Genomic DNA, 12002 nt, shown 5'->3' with positions numbered 1-12002 from the left:
GATGGAATGAGATGGAATGAGATGGGATGGGATGAGATGGGATAAGATGGAATGAGATGGAATGAGATGGGATGGGATGAGATGGGATAAGATGGGATGAGATGATCTCCAAGGTCCATTCCAAGCCAAGCCATTCCATAATTCCACGATTCCTTTGGAGGGCGCTGAGTTCCCAGAGGCTCCTTGCGAGGTCGTGGCATTCACCCAAAGCCTTTCAACACCACGGCGGGATCTCACTGCCCACAGCTCCGCTTGGCAGAGCTGCTGGAGGTCCCCAGCAGCAGGGTCCCCTCACGTGGTGTCCTCTGTCCCCCTGTGTGCAGAGATGAAGATGTACTCGCTGGCTGTCACCCCCAACGGGCACCTGGAGGCCAGGGGGGCCGTGCCCCCGCCCATCATCATGCGCACGGCGGCCACCCCGATGCCCACCCCGAAGTGCTCCCCACACCTGGACTCCCTGCACGCCCTCGGGGACTCGAGGAGGGGCAGCAACGCCTCGCTGGACCCCACGGGCTACGACCAGAAATCCTTGGTAGGTTCTTGTGGCCAGCAGCATCCCCTCGGTGACGCAGAGCGCGGCGGCCTTGTCTCCAGGGATGTTCTGGGGTGGAAGGGACCCGTGAGGATCAAGGGAATGGCCCTTACAGGGGTTGATCCCACAAGTTTGGTGTTACCAGCACCAGCTGAGCTCAGCCTGGGGTGGTGTGAGACACTGGGGACAGACATTGCTGGAGAACAGAAAGGAGGCTGCAGGAGGTGGGAAATGTAGAAAAGCAGGAGGAGAGCAGAGCTGGGGTGTGCAGCGCTGGGCCAGGGCGGTGACAACAGAACAGCCAAGGACTCTGAGTCCATGGAAAGGGAAAACAGGGATCTACTGGGATTTTCCTGCCTGCTGCCCCACGGGAAGCTCTTGCCAAACCATCTCACTGGAGAGCCATAACCTTAACGAGTTCCATGACCCCTCCAAGGAGGAGCAGGAATCTTCTCCAGCCACACCGGCCTTTTGGGATGTCTTGGAGAAGCTGTCAGGTGTTGTGTGAGGATGAGATCTTCTTCCCCCCTGGTGTTTTAGGGGTGTGTCTTGAATTTATGTTGTGTCAGGGGGATGAAACATTTTCCCTTGAGCTCTGGTTACGGTCCCACAGCCCTGCTGGAGGGGAAATCCGGGGAGCAAGGGGATGAGGGGGTCTGGAATGAGGAGATGGGATGAGATGATCTTCAAGGTCCCTTCCAAACTGAGCCATTCTATAACTCTGGTGCCTTTTTGAGGATTACTGGACAGAGGCTGGACAGAGTTTAAGGAATAAATTAGGGATTTATTAAAGGGCCTTCGAAGGATACACCTTGGGCAGTACAGGAGCCATGTGCTTTACCCAAGACAGACCCAAGATGGATGAGGGCTCACGAGTTCTCACACTTTGATAAGTTCTGGTCCATTTCCACATGGGGGTTGATTGTCCAATTCCAGCTGCAGGTGATGCAGTCCCATCCTCCCAGACTGCTCTCCTCAATTCGCTGCTGCCAACACTTCTTGGGCCCGAGGATGCAGCGGTGTCCTTGGTTCTGGGGCTGGAAAAGGATTGTTGTGTCTGCCTGGGCTGTGAGGAGAACTTGGTGACACTTCATGTGAAGTTCAGGGTTAAATCCTTGGGTTTTGGGCTGGGAAAGGATTATTTTGTGTGACTGAACTGTGAGGAGAACTTGGTGACACTTCATGTGAAGTTCAGAGTTAAATCCTTGGGTTTTGGGCTGGAAAAGGATTGTTGTGCCTGCCTGAGCTGTGAGGAGAACTTGCCAACACTTTATGTGAAGTTCTAATGTGCAGAATCTGAAAAATACAAAAGCTAAAACTAAAGGCATCAATTCCATGATTCCTTTGGAAGGCACTGAGTTCCCAAAGGCCCCTGAAGAGGCCGTGATGCTCCCCCGATGCCAGGACTGCAGCAGGGCAGCTCCGAGCACGTGGGGAGCAGAGGCAGCAGCGAAGGCAGGGTGGATTTCTGCTGCTGTTTATCCATCCCACTCCTCTGCTCCGTAACTGCGAGCTCATGTTCGAATCAAGGCAGCAGACCGTGAAGGCACCTCACGCCCAGGCACAGCCACCATCCCCCTTGCTAAGCTGCTCACTCAACCTAATGCCTTTGAAAAGAAAACAGAGCTGACTGCTCCTTGCCCGGGGCTTCCATGGGATTGTGAGCTGCTGGAGAGGGATGTTCATCCTGCCAATCCTCTCTCGGGGAGCGCGGCAGGGCCACCAGCCACAGGCAGATGAAGTATGCAGGGGAGAACTGGCCAGCGCTGAGGAGGAGGAGGAGGAGGAGGAGGAGGAAGGCAGTTTCTCCTTGGTTTGTGTTGGGAGGAAGCCACGGAGGGAAAAGGGAGTTTTCCTCCTGGCTTTTCTGCCATCCTGGGAATTGTCTGGGACCTTCCCAAGTGCGCCGACACACAGGGAAAGTTGTGGAGGAGAAACGTTCACTCCACTTCATCCCACAGCAAATGGAAGGAAAGTAATGGAAATAGGGGCACAATTCCCAGCAGGCACTCGGGTGACTCAGATTCCCTTGGGAAGTTGTCAGCTGAAACAACCTGAACGTGAGCAAAGAACGTGCTGGTTCAGCAAAATGCCGCTTGTTGATGTCTTTGGGTTCATTTTTTATGGAGAGCTGGTGTTGCCAGGGAGCCACCAGGACAGAGGGGTGGTGGCCGTGCTCCAGGTGTGGTCCAGGACCACCTTCAGCGTGGCCTTGGCCGGGTGCTCCCATCTCAAGGCCAGAATCGGAGCAGTGCGAAAAGCGGGAAGGGCAGGCCGTGACTTTCACCAATCTGGCCAAAACGCCCCAACCCTTTGTCTCCCTCCTGCAAACACCCCCTCCCACTCCTGCCTTCTCTCCCAGTCCAGCCTCCGCAGCTCCCCCTGCACCAACTGGGGCACCAGCAGCAACTGGGGCAGCCGCCGCTCCAGCTGGAACAGCCTGGGCAGGGCGCCGAGCCTCAAGAAGAAGAACCAGTCGGGAGAACGGGAGTCGCTGCTGTCCGGAGAGGGAAAAGGCAGCACGGACGACGACTCGGACGACGCCAAGTCCAGCACGCTCAGCCGGCCCTCGCTGCCCCGCCGGGCAGAATCCCTGGATTACCGCGGCTCCCAGGAGCTGCCGGAGCTGCTCCGGGTGCCCTCTGTGCGCCAGCTGGGGCTGGGCCCCGCCGCCCTGCTGCCCGCCGAGTTCCACGACTGCAACGGCAAGATGGGCCACGCCGAGTTCTTCCTCAGGGTGGACGGGCACAAGGAGGACGCCCTGGACTACGAGGATGACATGGAGGATGTGAGTCCTCGTGCTTTAAGCGGCTTTTTTGTCCCTGAAAGGATGGGTGAAAATCCGGCGTGGAAATATCGCCTCAAGGATGGGGTTGGGAACGGCGATCCTGAGCTGAGGGATGGGCCTTTACTTCCTGAAAGATCCCCTTTTTGTAAGAGATCTTTTTTTGGGCTGTGACATTGCAGTGGTGTCCTGTGAGGTAAAACTTCCTTTTTTTCCAAAAATGCCTCATTTTTGGGTCGGTTGGGATTGTCCCCCTGGCCCAGGATGCCTCCAAAAATGAGCTGCAGACACAAAGGGTGAATGGCTTTACTCACAGCAGCTGTTTGGTGTCATGAAAGCTTGAAAGCCTAAAAAGAAATGTATTCCACTTAAGTTTTTTTGGCTGCTTGAGGCCTATTTGGGTTTGGCATAACTCTGTATCTCAAAATGACACCTTCCCAGAAGCTTTGCTTTGTCCTGTCCATCTCTCCCCTTTTCCCACCCCTTTCCTCCTTATTTTCTTGGACAAATGTGACAACAGCCACCACAGCTCCGTCCCAAAAGCTGTGAATGCCCACAGGCACAATGAAAAGCCATTTACTGCCCCCCTCCTTCCAAAAAAACACCGTGAAAGTTGAAGAGGCAGGGAAATAAAAGAGGAAGAAAAGGTGTTCCTTCTTTTTTATCCAGAGTTATTGCTACCGGATCCGCAAAGCCCTGGAGCCCTACAAACCCCAGTGGTGCAAGACCCACGAGGACTGGTCCCTCTACTTGTTTTCCCCACAGAACAGGTAAGACATTCCAGTGAAATTCCAGCAGGTGTTTGAGGTAATGGAATATCACATTCCCGGCGAGTCTCCCCTTGGGAAAAATCCTTGGGAGTTTTCGAAATGCAGTTCCTGGTTTTGAAGGAAAGTTTTTGGTTTGGTGTGGGTGTGTGGGCTCACCCCACTGCTCTCAGGGGTTTAGCCAGCATTAGTGATAATTAATAATTAATGATAATCATGGCCGAAGCCTGTGGAGATGCTGCCTCACCACCTGGGCTGGTGCTGGTGGCACATCAAGCAGAGGGGTTTTGGGGAGGGGTCTATTCCTGACCCAAACTTCTGAAGGATCTGCTTTTCCCACCTCTCTCCAGGTTCCGAGTGATGTGCCAGAAGGTCATTGCCCACAAAATGTTCGACCACGTGGTGCTGGTCTTTATCTTCCTCAACTGCATCACCATAGCTCTGGAGAGACCAGACATCGACCCCCTGAGCACGGTGAGAGCTTCTCCTTCCTCCATCCCCCACCCAGATCTTCATCTCCTCAGGACCAGATAAATGTTGGGTTTCTAACTCGTCTGTCTTTGTTGTTCTGTGTTTTCCAGGAAAGGATATTCCTGAGTGTCTCTAATTACATCTTCACTGCCATCTTCGTGGCTGAAATGATGGTTAAGGTAATTAGAGCTTCATCCCATGGCCCCAAGCAAATCCTGGCAAAGACCAGACCATGCCAGAGCTACGATCTGGGTGAAGATTTCAACGTCTCCCTTCTCCTGGCTGCAGGTGGTAGCTCTTGGCTTTTTCTCTGGGGAGAACACGTACCTGCAGAGCAGCTGGAACGTCCTGGATGGAGTCCTGGTCTTTGTATCCATCATTGACATCATTGTGTCCATGGCATCAGCAGGAGGAGCCAAAATCCTGGGAGTCCTTCGTGTGTTGAGGCTTCTGCGGACCCTGAGACCTCTCCGGTAGGAGCTGATAAATCAGAGAGTTTGGGAAATGCACACGGTCTTGCTTAATAACACCAAAAACTGAAACACAACAGGGTAGAAACATCTTTGGGGATCCCCAAACTCGGTGAGAAACAGCTGGAAAAGAGTGACATGAATTCCAATTCATCTTCTCCAGCTCGGATACGCGCGGTTGGAGCGTGGAGTGAGAGGTGTTGTCATAATCCGGAGTGAGCGCGGTCAGAGCCTCCTCCACTCTGATTCCATCAGCCCTTCCCAATCACTCTGGCTCCTTCTCCGACTGCACAACCCCCCAGGCACTCCCCAGCAAAGAGGGGTTTGCAGTGGAAGGGGTGCTGATGAGGATTTGATGAGGTCCAGCATCATTCCCTGTTCCCCTGAGCCTGCCAAACTTCCCTGCAGAGCAGCTCCTCCCTCAGCCAGGCACAGGAGGGCACAGCCTCCGGTGTTCAGGAGCAGGAGGAAAGAGAATTTGTATTTTGGTTATGATTAGGCAATAAAGAGGGATAATTCCTGGGGGGGAGCGATTTGGATCAGCTCCTGTTCTGTTTTCATCCTGCTTGGCAAGAAGCAGGAGCCTTTTTTTACTGAAATTTCAGGGGAATGAGAAAATCACCTGCAAAAAGCTGGAAACCTTCTGGGACAAGGCTGTGCTTGTGAGAGTGATAGGAAGAGGGAATCTTTTAGACCAAGAGAACAACAGCTCTTTGTGCTCTGTGTCACCTTAGTGAGAAGGAAATGAGTGTTTGTGGCTCCTCGCTGTTCTGCTGCTGGCACCAGGCTCCCCTGGCAGCGCTGGATCCCCAGGACACCCCGGACAAGTCACCCCCTGTGACCCACACAAGTGGGAACAGAATTCGGGGCACAGGCAGCTCGTGAGGAAAGGGAAAGGGCAAAGAGGGAATTGGTCTTTGATAATAACTAGGCCAGATCCTATGAATAGAAAGGAATTCATCACCTCTCACCACGGCCTGACCGAGCACAGGGTGGCTCCAGGGACCATTCCCAACACTTTGGAGGTGCAGTTCAGTCTCCACGTGATTTCTCTCAAACAAGACCCTGTGGAAATGCTGCAGCACAAAACCCTTTTCTCTGGGCTTGGCAGGCACAAGGCATCATTATCCCTGTGAGCTGCAGCTCCCTGCAAGGACTCACCCTCCACAAGCCCATCCCAAAAACAACTTTGAGGTTTTTCAGGCTAAAGTCCCACCTGGCCCTTCCCAGGGAAGCTTGGCTTGGGCTGGCTCCACTCCCACACCCCCAGGGGAGGGCAATGCATTCCCCCAGGCTGTCCTCCAGGAAAGCAACACTTCTGCTCTTCCTGACACCCCAAATCTGCCTCAGAGCACCCAAATCTGCTTCCTGACAGGACTGACCTGTGGAGCTGTTGGTCACAGGCTCCTGTTAGCTACATGCCCGTTCAGGAACTAATTAGGAACCAGATTGGAATTGCTCTGTTTGGAAAGTTGTCATGGCCAGTGCTGCAGAAAGAGCACCAGACGTGCTCTCCAGGCCCCCTGGGAAGCTGCTCATGTGCTGGGAGAGGCAGGAGGGTCCTGCCTGTGTCCCTGTGCTGGGATCAGAGCCCTTGGAGCGACCACGCTCCTGGGGTGAGGCACAAACCTCACCGTGGGAACTCTGTGATATCCTGTGGGTCTCCCCTCCTCACCCTGCCCCAGCTGCTGCTGCTTGAATTCCATCTGATGTGGTTGGGAATGTTCTGGCTGTCTGAAGAAATCCCTGCCTGGCAGAGCAGAGGAGAAGCAGCTGGGTGATAACAGGACGTGCGTAAAAATTAAAAGTTTTGTTGTCTTGGCTTTTTTTTCCAGAGTCATCAGCAGAGCCCCAGGTCTGAAGCTGGTGGTGGAAACCTTGATCTCCTCCTTGAGGCCCATTGGGAATATTGTTCTCATCTGCTGTGCTTTCTTCATTATCTTTGGGATTTTAGGGGTCCAGGTAGAGTATTTCCCTCCCCTGAAAGTGACTGCTGCAAAAGAAAAGCTGCTTTTCTCAGCTGCCAGGGTTGAGGTGGAAATAATGAGCTGAAATGCATCCAGAGGAAGATTTCAGTTTGGGGAGAAGAGCCAGGTTTTAGGAGAAATGATCCAGGGTGGGGTTGGCAGCTGCTCCCAGCAAGGATGTCAGGATGAGGAGAACAGACAGACCTCCCTGCTGAACCCTGCTAAAGGAATGAAAGATAAATCAGAAAACAGACTTTTCAAAGCTGCTTACTTTCTGTTCTTTTTTTTTTTTAATTTGTGTTTTCAAATGCAGCTTTTTAAAGGCAAGTTCTACTACTGTGACGGCCCTGATGTCAAAAACATCACCACGAAGGCCGACTGCACCAACGCTCACTACAAATGGGTCCGGAGGAAGTACAACTTCGACAATTTGGGGCAGGTAAAGTTCACCCTGCAGGGATTTTCTGTGCAGATTTTCATGGATGAACACTAGAAATGTGTGGCTTCAGGAGGGTGTGAAGCCTCCATCATAGGAAGTTTCCAGAATTGATTGATCATCGATCAGTGAGTTAATATTTGCACTCGGTGATCTTTGAGGCCTTTTCCATCCTTGGTCAGTCTATGACTTTATCTGGAAATCTCTTGTCTTTTAGCCTAAATGTGTAAAAACGGATCAGATCAACTCTTGATCTCTTGCTAGGGTTGTACATTCCTTAATTTTAGGAATGTTGTCCTAAATGTCCTAAATTTGGGATGCAATTCCTCAACTGCCCCTTTTATCCTCTTGATTCTTCTGCTTGCAAATGAGGAAAATAAAGCATTTTACAGTGGGTGAGAAAGGAGGAGTTGGGAGTTTCTTCTCTGGGGACTGAAAGGCAAGACCAAGCTCTTCTGCCCATTTTGCAGGCCCTGATGTCCCTGTTTGTCCTCTCCTCCAAGGACGGCTGGGTGAACATCATGTACGACGGGCTGGACGCCGTGGGCATCGACCAACAGGTACCTGTCCTGCAGAGCCCAGCTCTGCCCCTTCTCCAGCCCCAGGCCTGGCCACTCCAGGCTTTTTGAAATCCCAGGAAGGAGCAGAGCTGTAGAACCTCCTTGAGGTCCATTTTTTTGCTTTCCCCTTTTTTGGAGTTCCTTTTCCACGGCTGATTCCCATGTAGGACAAGCTCTGACGCGTCCTACTTCAGAGGATGTAGAATGAATCAGAATGAGGGTACTTGAGGATGGGAAACCACCAGGAATGTTGTGAAAAAAGGCATTCAGCTGGTGAGTTTCGTGGCATTTTCTGTGGGAAGTCGAGTCTCGCATGAGTAGGACCCACCCAGAGCCACAGAAACGCTTTGGACTTCATTTCCCCCACTTCTGAAGATCTGGTAACAACTGAGAAACATTAAGCAGGAGCCCACATCTGAAAAAATAAAAATCTGGAGCCTATCTTTAGCTTGAAACAATCTTGCTGGTGGGATGATGCTCATCCACTGAGATTTATCTGAAGTTGTGTGAAATAAATGCCAAGAGAATGAAACCCTGTAAGGGAGTTTTGGGTGGGTTTTGCACAAAACAGTAAAATTTGAGTCAGTGAGAAGGTGAATGAGAGGAAAACACTTTGGGAAAAAACTCCTCCCAGTCCTCTCCTCCTCCCCAGAATGAGGGGAAAAGAGGGGGTAAAGGGGGAAAATACTCAAAGCCTGCAAATAGGGCTGGATTTTTGGGAATGGTGAGTGACTGGAGCAGTGCTGGTTGTTCCCAGGCCACTTTTTGTGGGATTTAGGAATCATTCCTGCAGCCAAAACAACTTCCAGTTGTTTTTCTTGATTCCAGATGAACCAAAATCCATAAAAACAGAGCTCTGGGGTTTTCCTCTTAATCCAAGTGGTGACAAGAGGCACCACAAGCACACCCAGAGGCTTGGGGACACTGCAGGAATTCCCTGGATAATTCCTGACAGGAGAAAAGGCTGCAGGAAAAACAGTGGAAGGGGGATTTTATGGAATCTTCCAGATTTTTTTTCCCATGGATAGGAAGAAATGTTGCTCCAAAGTGGATTTTGAGTATAGGGCAGCAACTTCTGCTCCAGAAGAACTTGCTGCTCCAAAAACCTGACTTAACCCACCGGCTCTGCTCCCTCGTTTTTCCCTCCCCCCAGCCCATCCAGAACCACAACCCTTGGATGCTGCTCTACTTCATCTCCTTCCTGCTCATCGTCAGCTTCTTCGTGCTCAACATGTTCGTGGGGGTGGTGGTGGAGAACTTCCACAAGTGCCGGCAGCACCAGGAGGCGGAGGAGGCGCGGCGCCGGGAGGAGAAGCGGCTGCGCCGCCTGGAGAAAAAGCGCAGGAGTAAGGAGATGTACCTGTCTGGTCGGTAGAGTGCCTTACAAACCAAAATCTTTCTGAGCCCTGCCTGCTCCCAAAGCGAGATTTCCTGTTCACTTCTCTTGTTGTTGTGGTTGTTGTGGTTGGGGTTCAGGAGGTTGCGTTGCTTCGTTGCCTCTTTGGCGGTGCCTTAAGGCTCGGGTTGGTGACACTGTGGGATTGTCCTGGTGGGAAGTGTTGCCTGTTCACCTGCCCAGGGAGAAAATCCTCCTCCAGCAGAGCCCTCTGTGCGAGGCCCCGCTGTCCCAAGCACCGAGGGACACGGGGGTGAACGGCTGCCAGGTTCCCCCCGTGCCTTAACGCGCCGCCTGCATCGGAGGATGGCGGTGGGGTTTGATTTGGGAATTCTTTCCTTGGATAAAACAGTTTTTGATGCTGTTTGGGAGTCCTGGAGCATGGCCCCGCATGCCACAGACACTGCATGGGGGTATGGACAGAGCCACGGCCTCCATGGCACTGCAGGGAGAATTCCTCTCGGGAGGATGTCCGTGACAAGAGATGCTCGTCCCATTCCAGGCTGGGACTCAGTCCTGGGACTCGTTTTGTCCTTGGAACACAGGTCAGGGGCAGGGCCATTAGCCAAAAAAAGGCCTTTAGCCATGATTTCCTTCTCAGTGGACCTAATAGGGACCATCAAACCCCAAAACCACCTGAGCCTGTGCTCTTTTCCTGCCCCAAACCTGTTCCTTCCCACCTCCCCTGGGAAAAGCTGCCCTCAGCACCGAGTGGATATTCCCAGGAAAACTGCCAGGAAAGCAGCCCCAGCTCTCCCAGAAGTTTCACTGAGCAGGGAGAACTTGCCAGGCGTTTTTTGAGGAGTGAGCAAACCTGGCTTGGCCACCGAGATCAAAGCTGAGCTTAGTCAGGGGTAAGGCCGAGCTTTGCTGGCCCTGTTTGCTTGCAGCAGTGCTGTGACTCTGCCTGGCCGTGTCATCTCCTGGAAGGACCAAAAATTGTGACAAATTGCTTGTGTACCACACAGCAAGCCATGGAAATCCATTTCCAGCTGGAAAAACACCCCAGCTCCAAGGACACGGCAGGTACGGGCTGTGCTGTGAGAGACCCCATCCCATTCCCTGCATCCCTCCCAGCCTGAGGCAGGAGCTGGGTCCCTCCCAGTGCCTCTCCTGCTCCTCTGGTGCTCCTTGCTGGAGCCAGGGGACACCTCAGCACTAAGTGGTGGCACTGTTGTCCCCACAGGACCTTAATGACACCACAGGGAGGGCCAAGCCCATTTGATTTTAGCCAGTTCAGTGCCTGGCTCAAAATGAAATCCAGCTCAGACACTGAGTCTCTCCAGAGATTTCCAGGAGTTCAAATGCAATTTCTTTCCTCCTTTTCCCATTTTGCTTTGGCAGTCTGAGGGTGGAAATACTGAAGGCAGCATTTCCAGCACAGGGAGGAGAATCAGTTTTAGGGTCCCAAGGGTCCTCCTTGTGCAGCTTCTACCCCGATGTGCTGACCTAAAAGACATTCAGATAAACTCGAAGTTTATATGAAATTTTTTACAAAAAGCCATTTTAAACATCCTTAGAGAGAACAGGGGCACAGGTATGGAGGCACAGCTCAGTTCCTGATTAGGAAATAAATCTTATTAAAGCCTGGCTGTGACTCCACAGCTCAGACACCAGAAAGAGCCAGTCCTTGTCAAAGTGATGGACACTGTGACATTGTCCCTCTTTCTCCACCACCTCCAAGGAGCTATTTCAGGCCAGCCATGGCACAGATGAGCCTTGTAGCATTTCATGGAGAGCACGCAGGGAGGAGGACAGATTTCTGGAAAGGGATCAAGTCAATAGAGCAGCTGAGCAGTGAAACATTTGGCCATGTGCTGGGCTTCCAGAAGGTTCCCTGAAAGTGTCTGGCTCTACCTGCAAGGACAGCTGGGCATCCAAACTGGAGCTGTTAACGAGGGGAACCCAAATATCTGCAGCACATTTGGAAAAACGCTGTTTCCATCTCAAGGGATTATTTTTTTGTTTCGACTGGGAGGGGTTTGAACCTCCTGGGTGCTTGAGGTGGTGATGGATTTGATGAAAAAAAAAACCGTGGCAGGCTCAGAAAGATGCGAGCTGTGACTGTGGGCAGTGTGTGTGTGCTGGTGGGATCTGCATGGTGACAGCAGCTGGCAGCTTCCTCTGCTTCCATGTGCCCCTTGCACCGCTTCCATGTGTCCCAGCACTCTGTGTCACCCCTGTGGAGCAGCAGGAGAGAGCCTGGGAGAGGAGGGAGGAAATGTGGGATGGCTGAGGGAGAGATCCCTGCTTTTAACTCAGAATTCCCAGCGTTGGGCAGAGCAGGAGAGGAGGAAGAGTTTGTGTTTTAACAGGAGGAAAATCCAGCCTAGGCCACAAATGCACGCTCTGGGCTCGCTGTCTGCCTGGCACCTTGTCCGTGTGTCCTGTCCCCTGTCTGTGGTGTGCCCTGCTCCCCTGGGGATGGGCTGGGGGGTCTGTCCTGACCTGCACACACAAAAATGCACCATGGAGCTGTGGCAGGCTGGGCTTGGGGCTGGCAATGGCCTAAACCTCAGCTGGGTGATCCTTGGTGCTAATCCCAGGCTGGATCCAGGGTTTGGGGCCTGGAAACCCAGCAGAAGGATTGCTCTGTGGAAAACACAGCCCTGGGATGG

General features: G+C 52.6%; 1 protein-coding gene across 2 annotated transcripts in view; it reads left to right on the top strand.

Moving 5' to 3' along the window:
• CACNA1H (calcium voltage-gated channel subunit alpha1 H) overlaps positions 1-12002 on the top strand; it is a 105765-nt gene that overhangs the window by 66881 nt on the left and 26882 nt on the right. The window contains exons 14-23 of one of the 2 annotated variants that reach the window (XM_033517936.1): positions 324-532; positions 2895-3320; positions 3987-4087; positions 4435-4558; positions 4666-4734; positions 4844-5028; positions 6861-6987; positions 7306-7431; positions 7899-7988; positions 9142-9334. In XM_033517936.1, coding sequence (XP_033373827.1) covers positions 324-532; positions 2895-3320; positions 3987-4087; positions 4435-4558; positions 4666-4734; positions 4844-5028; positions 6861-6987; positions 7306-7431; positions 7899-7988; positions 9142-9334 — 1650 coding nt within the window. Of the gene's footprint in view, positions 1-323; positions 533-2894; positions 3321-3986; positions 4088-4434; positions 4559-4665; positions 4735-4843; positions 5029-6860; positions 6988-7305; positions 7432-7898; positions 7989-9141; positions 9356-12002 lie in introns of both variants that reach the window. The other variant, XM_033517935.1, reaches the window with a different exon arrangement.

This window comes from Parus major, chromosome 14, assembly GCF_001522545.3.
Source record: "Parus major isolate Abel chromosome 14, Parus_major1.1, whole genome shotgun sequence".
NCBI lineage: Eukaryota > Metazoa > Chordata > Aves > Passeriformes > Paridae > Parus > Parus major.
Note: the sequence above shows the minus strand (reverse complement) of the source record. Positions and strands in the feature narration are given on the sequence as shown.